The 7,336-nt window shown below is 39.1% G+C and overlaps 1 protein-coding gene across 1 annotated transcript; it reads left to right on the forward strand.

Annotated features, from left to right (window-relative positions):
* Positions 1 to 6: 6 nt before the first annotated feature.
* On the forward strand, positions 7 to 2,978 carry PCDH20 (protocadherin 20; the record flags this gene model as incomplete). The annotated part of the gene is made up of 1 exon (XM_010075838.1): positions 7 to 2,978. A coding segment is annotated over one exon (2,508 nt), but the record flags the coding sequence as incomplete, so codon positions are not given.
* Positions 2,979 to 7,336: the final 4,358 nt, after the last annotated feature.

Raw genomic sequence — 7,336 nt, forward strand, 5'->3', positions numbered from 1 at the left:
CTCTCCTTCACCCTGGCCTCCCGTGGCTTGGGGGGACAGTACGTGCAGCTGGACAACCACTCCGGAGAGCTGCACACCTCGGCCGTAGAGATCGACCGGGAAGCACTGTGCGTGGAGAGCAGTGGGGCCACTGTCTTTGGCGGAGCAGCTGCTGTCTCCATCTCCTCACCCTCATCTGAGTCATGTCTGCTGCTGCTGGATGTGCTTGTGCTGCCACAGGAGTACTTCCGCCTGGTGAAGGTAAAAATTGCTATCCGGGACGTCAACGACAATGCACCCCGCTTCCCTGTGCCCCACATCCACCTCTCAGTGCCTGAGAATGCACCTGTGAACACCCGCCTGGCTATCGAGCACCCTGCCCTTGACCCCGATGTGGGCACCAACAGTGTCCAGACCTACCGCCTGCGCGATAACTATGGTGTCTTCACCCTGGATGTGGAGGAGAATGAGAGCGGGGAGAGGACTCCATACCTGATTGTCATGGGGGCTCTGGACAGGGAGACACGGGAGGAATATGTCACTGTCATTGTGGCTGAGGATGGGGGGACTCCTCCGCTTGTGGGCAGTGCCACCCTCACTATTGGCATCAGCGACATTAATGACAACTGCCCCCAGTTCAATGACTTGCAGCTCAACGTCAGTCTTTATGGGAATTCCAGTCTGGGGACACATGTGGCCAGTGTCCACGCAGTAGACATGGACCTTGGATCCAATGCCCAGATCACCTACTCCTACAGCCAGAAGGTCCCCCAGCCATCCAGAGACTTGTTCCATCTGGATGAAAGCACAGGAACCATCACGCTCTCCAGTAAAGTTGATGGGGACACTCCAAGGCTCCACAGGCTGATCATATTGGGCAACGGTCCTGGTTGTATCCCTGCAGTGATCACAGTGCTAGTGACCATCATCAAAGTCATGATGAGGCCACCTGAAATTGTCCCTCGTTTCATAGCTAATGAAGTGGAAGGGGTGGTGTACTTAAAGGAACTGGAACCTATCAACACACCCATAGCATTTTTTACCATCAAAGACCCTGATGAAAAATACAAAGTTAATTGCTATTTGGATGGTGATGGGCCTTTTAGACTTTCACCATACAAACCATACAATAATGAATACCTGTTAGAGACGACAAAGCCTTTGGACTATGAGAAACAGCAGCTGTATGAGATCTCTGTAGTTGCCTGGAACTCAGAAGGATTTCATGTCAACAAAATAGTCAAAGTGCAGGTTCTGGACGACAACGACAACTCGCCGGTTTTCTCTCAGCAGCTGATAGAATTATCCATTGAGGAAAACAATGTTCCAAATGCTTTCCTGACCAAACTGCATGCTACAGATGCTGACAGTGGAGAAAGAGGTCAAGTGTCCTATTTTTTAGGGCCTGATGCTCCTTCCTATTTTTCTTTAGATAAAGCCACTGGAGTTCTTACAGTTTCCACCCAACTGGACAGAGAAGAAAAAGAGAAATACAGATATACTGTCAAAGCAGTAGATTCTGGGTTCCCTCCAAGAGAATCGATAGCAACTGTCACCATCACTGTGTTGGATAAAAATGACAATAGTCCAAGATTTATCAATAAGGATTTCAGCTTTTTCGTGCCAGAAAACTTTCCAGGCTTTGGTGAAATCGGAGTTATAAGTGTCACAGATGCTGACGCAGGGCAAAATGGGTGGGTTGCCCTTTCAGTTCTGAATGGAAGTGATATTTTTGTCATAGATACTGGAAAAGGAGTTTTGAGAGCTAAAGTCTCCCTGGATAGGGAGCAGCAAAGCTCCTACGTTCTGTGGATTGAAGCAGTTGATGGTGGTGATCCTGCCCTCTCCTCTACTGCAAAAATTACTATCCTTCTTCTGGACATAAATGACAATCCCCCTTTGGTCTTGTTTCCTCAATCTAATATGTCTTATTTGTTGGTCCTTCCTTCTACCCTTCCTGGCTCTCCCATCACTGAGGTCTATGCTGTCGATAAGGACACTGGCATGAATGCAGTCATAGCTTACAGCATCATCGGAAGAAGAGGCCCCCGACCAGAGTCATTCAGGATTGACCCTAAAACTGGTAATATCACCTTGGAAGAGTCACTGATGCAAAATGACTATGGCCTCTATCGGCTGCTTGTAAAAGTTAGTGATCACGGCTATCCTGAACCTCTCCATTCCACCGTCATGGTAAACCTTTTTGTCAATGACACTGTTAGCAATGAGAGCTATATTGAAAGTTTGTTAAGAAAGGAGCCTGATATCAGTATAGAAGAAAAGCAGCCGCAAATATCCATAGAGCCTACACATAAAAAAATTGAGTCAGCATCCTGCATGCCTACCTTGGTAGCTCTGTCAATAATAAGCTTGGGTTCAATTGCTTTAGTAACAGGGATGGGTATTTACATCTGTCTAAGAAAAGGAAAAAAGCATCACAGAGCAGATGAAAACTTGGAAGTACAAATCCCATTAAATGGAAGAATTAACCTGCACATGTTGGAGAAGAAACCAATGGAGATTTCTAACATTTGAGGTTTCTTTGTGGATAAATCCAACACTGAGAAACCTTGGACAGCTCTGAAATGCCTAGCCGTGGGTTGTATTGACACAGGTTGCAATGAAGGACCGATAATTTATAACTTAATAATATTACAATTGTAAATAGCTGTTTACAGTTTTTTAAATTGAAATTCAGTGTACAGCTTTTTTATGAAACCTTAGTACTAACAGCTAGCACCCTGTCTATGAAAACATGGACATCATTTGCAGCTTTCATAAATCAGTAAGATCAGTGATCATAAAAAAGGGGAAGGTAAGATGATTCTTTAAACTCAAGTTTTAAAAGTCTTTTTAACCACAAGAGGGCATCAGATGTTCCTGAGCAGGGAACTGTTCGAGGTACTGTCCATGAGATAAACACAGAGTATATTTTAAGTATATTGGTTTTAATACAAAATACGCATTGGCATACAGACATTTAACCACACACACAAAAAAAGAAATGTCTGTATCGATGTACGTATAATTAAAAGTATAAAGACATTAAAATGCACTAGTAATAAAAAAGAAAAAAGAAAAACCAGAATGTTTATTACCTCACAAATAAAGCTTATACAGTAGGATAGAAAAGGCATTAACAAGAAGTGCAATTCCTGTTGAGCAAGAATGCAAGATATTGTAATGAGAATCTGAACTGCTGTGACATAATCATCTTTCATTTGCTTCAGATTTCACCCACATTATCATTTGCTCCAGCAATCCACTGGTCATTTTTATGGAAAATTATATTTAATATTTCCTACAGCAAATAATGACAGAACCCCATGCTCATCCTCGTAAACATGCCAGATGCAAGGAAGCAAGGGAATGGCTAAATCTTTAGTTGTCACAGAAGTGGTGATATTTTTTGTACTTTGAGCAATCTGTCAGTAGTACTCCATCAGTTTGGTTGTGTAATAGATTTTTCATGTGATACTTCTGAATCTGATCTGCCAGATGAAAAAAAAAATCACTTCATATTTTAAGGAGTTATAGGATTTAGTTTATTTTGACTGTTGCTCCTTTCTGGGTGGGTATTTCATGTGAAAGATCTTGTTTCTGACTTTTGGTGACCATTCCTGGCTCCTTTTCATTGGCTTTGATTTTGGATTGGATCCAAAATCTAACTTGTAAGACTGGTGGCATATTTTCTTGATAATTTATTCTTTGCTGTATCCTCTGCAACAAAGCAGCAGGTTTATCGGTGATGTATCACTTTCCCTTCATTTTGAGAGCCGAGAACTATCTTTTGTATGATGATTACATCGAATTTCTCTGTGTGAACAAGATAAATTAGTGTTATGCTTAAAACTGATTATTTTGATTTCTGGCATCATATGTCTGTAATGTACCAAAAGTGTTTATATGTCTGCAAATTAAAGCTATATATTTTCATAATAACTTATTCTGTCTCCTAGAATTTTAATTATAAAGCTAAATATTATTTTAGTTATAAGAAATGCATCTTTCACAAATGCTTGGATTCTGGCTATCTTGTCTGACATGTCATAATACTTCCCAAAATCAGTACACTTCAAAATCATAAATGAGAGTTTATGCTGTATGTCTTGACTTTACTGGCAAAGACAATTGTATTTCAGCTGATTTAAGTGGGGCAACAGCTGATACCTGTTTTAAAAGTAAGAAATGCAATTTGAGGCAGGTTTTTTTTTTTTATTTTTTCTCTCTGTGACTGGCACATTACTTCACCTTGAGCCTATTGAAATGTTGGAGATTTTTATAGATATTGGTTCTGCTTAGCCTAAGTAGGAGTATTAATATAATGCCCAGATTTTGCCATTCTACCTATAACAAATAGCTATTTTTTCAGGTTAGAATGTTTTCAGTTTCTGCATGGTTTGATAGCTGTGGCTCATGAAAAATTAGTTCAACCTGTCAGAGGTTTGTGGTTAATCACCTTCTTTCATTTGTTTTCATATTACTAAAATATGAAAATGACATGTATGCCTGAAATGCATTTGTCTCAAAGAGACATTGTTTATTATCTCTGAAGAAAAATGACATTAATTCTTCGGAAATGTATTACAGATGCTCTGTATTGCTGTGGTGGGGAAGCTAGATCCTCTGCCTCTGCATAAGGAGACAAGGTAACTGAAAGACGGGATTATTTTCATTGCTCTTCTCTTATTTGAATTAGCCGTTCAATATCTTCTCAAGACAATTTAAACAGGAGTAAACACAAGGCTTAAGACATACAATAAAACCATAAACTTGATCCTTCAGTGTATGTTCATGTGACACCAGGCAGATATTTTTATTCAGGTTTAACAAACACAAAAGTCTGGAACCTGTTTGATTAAGCTTGCAGAGTTTAAATGTGCTGTTCTTGTTGGGTTTTTTGGTTTTATTTAATTCAAGGACGTTCCTAATGTGTAGTAAAATATAATGGTATGAGCCTGTTAAAACCAAAGCACTGGTCATGAAGCATTTCACTCGCGTAATTTTCTACACATTTAAAGAAAATTGGTTTGAAATCACACCTTCAGCCGTATCAGCACCCCTGCTTGTGAAAAAGGCTTTACCCTGAATAATGCTTCGCAGAGTGAGAGCGCATTTTTGCCTTCCTGTGAGTATCCTTTGGGTAGGTAATGCCACTGAAGATGGCAAAATATGCAAAGTGAGTGTTGTTATTTTTTTAATTCCGTATTTTGTGTTACTTAAAAAACACAGCTGGTAGCAGCAAGTGATAAGCATGATATTTAAGCCTGCAATGTTAAGCCTTACAGTGATAAAAACAAAACAAACCAAACAAACAAACAAACAAAAAAGAAACAAAGCAAAAAACCACAAACCAGGAATCTTAAATTCATAGAACCTGGGAATTTCTTTTTTAAAAAATATTCTTTCTCAGTGGAAAAATGCTTGACACTGGCTATATAGCAGACATTTCTGTGACATTGCTGTTTCCAAAGTATTCCTTACAGAAATCCCTTTCACATGAAAACGTATTTTTAATGAGTATAACTAAAGTAAATTAGACTTGAGTATAAAAGACCTATTTTATTACCAACTTGTGCAGTGTACTTTCCAAAATATATGCAAATGTTGTTGACACTGGTAGTTGAGCTGGCACAAAAATAAATGTCTCATTCATTTACAGTATCCATTGAACAATCATAGAGTGAGTGGGTGCTCTTTGTTCATTTTTATAAAAAATGAGATTGTCCTAAGCTTTGTGTTGCCAATGCCTCCTAAACTTGCCATGCAAACACTTTTTTGTTAGAACTAACAAATTAAAAAAAATAACATACAAGAAATGGGCAGCGAGCCCAGTGGCAGTGCGCAGAGAAAATCAGCTCAGTCTTCTCTTTTTCTGTTTCATTTTATTCTTTTTGAAAGATCTAGGAGCCCCATTACTCTCTGAAGTTACTGTTTTGATGCAAAATTAACCTAACACCTGGCTGAATATCAATAAAAGATGAGATATGAAAGTGTGGAGAGGGAATTAGAGCACACTGCTTTTTCTAATGTCAAAACTCAGAAAACAATCTTGCAGCCTTTTAAGTCCATTTTCCTGTACCAAAGTTCAAGCATGCAAGTGTGCCAGCGTCCATGGAGGACAACGTAAGAGGCTCCCACTATCTTAATAGGATGTCTGATGGGAGTTAAAAGTGTTGGAGCAAAACTTGGCCTCTCTGAAAGAAATCACAAACCCCTGTTTTTCTGCCCCCTGCTGCTCTTCCAGGAAGGTTTTACTAAAATAAACATATGAAGAGGATGGATAATCTATGACTAGCATTTTGCCTCCTGGTTCAAAGCAATGAACTCTCAGGGAGCAGCCTAGCAGTTCTGCATAAGTGGAGATACACAGCATCTCTGCTGCAAAGAAATCATCAACTGAATATTCAGAGTGTTTCTTTTCCTGATTTAGGTGTATTATCAGAGACATGCAGGAAGCTGGCTGACACCTTCCCTGTCCTGTGCCTATCACCAGCTTCTTACAGCCATTAGTTTCTATGTAGATTCCTTCCCACTCATGTAATTTACAGGGGAAAACAAAGCAAGACAATTAATTGTCAAATACTAGCCGTCTGAAATACAAAACCTTGATTTAGACAACTCTCCTTCAGAGCTGTGGTTTGAACAACTAAGTACATTCATCTTCCTTACCAAAACTAGCTAGATTTTAAAGATGTCTAGTGAAATTTTAAGTGGAAATAAAGGTATTCAGCACCTCCACTTCTGATAGTCAAATCCTATACTTTTTATGTGAGTAGTAGTTGCTCAGACAGATAAAAGTTGGAGGAATTAGTTTTATGATTTGTTTTTAACAGGGTAGGGAATGTTCTGAGGAAACTATTTGAAGGCTTCTAACTTATTGGTTCCTAACAGGTTGTTCAGAGTTATGAAATTCCAAATGTTTGGTAACATGTCATAATTACAGTTTTATGAATTGAAGCATGTGCAAAAATACCTGTGCAGGCAGTGTTGCTGTTTCTGTTTTAGTTTCAGTCTCTGTACCAGACTGAACCAGCAGATAAGAAGATAAAACTGCCATCTGCATTCTGAGATTGAGGGATTCAAAATTTTGGCTCACAAACAAATGTAAAGTTAAACAGCTCTGTTTTTCACATTACAGATGAGAAAAATACTTTAATTCTTATCAGCATGGATTGATAGGCTGCATATGCTTTCCAACATGCTGTATGTGAATGTTTCAGTGATTTCGGTTATATTTTCATTCCAGTTTCATCAGGGAATGAATTTTAAAGGCCAAATTCCAATCATAAATATTTCTGAGGACAGGGTATTTTGAACAAGTGCTAAGAAAACATCATTCTGAATGAAGAAATAC

The sequence above is a fragment of the Pterocles gutturalis genome, unplaced genomic scaffold (genome assembly GCF_000699245.1).
Source record: "Pterocles gutturalis isolate BGI_N339 unplaced genomic scaffold, ASM69924v1 scaffold1273, whole genome shotgun sequence".
NCBI lineage: Eukaryota > Metazoa > Chordata > Aves > Pterocliformes > Pteroclidae > Pterocles > Pterocles gutturalis.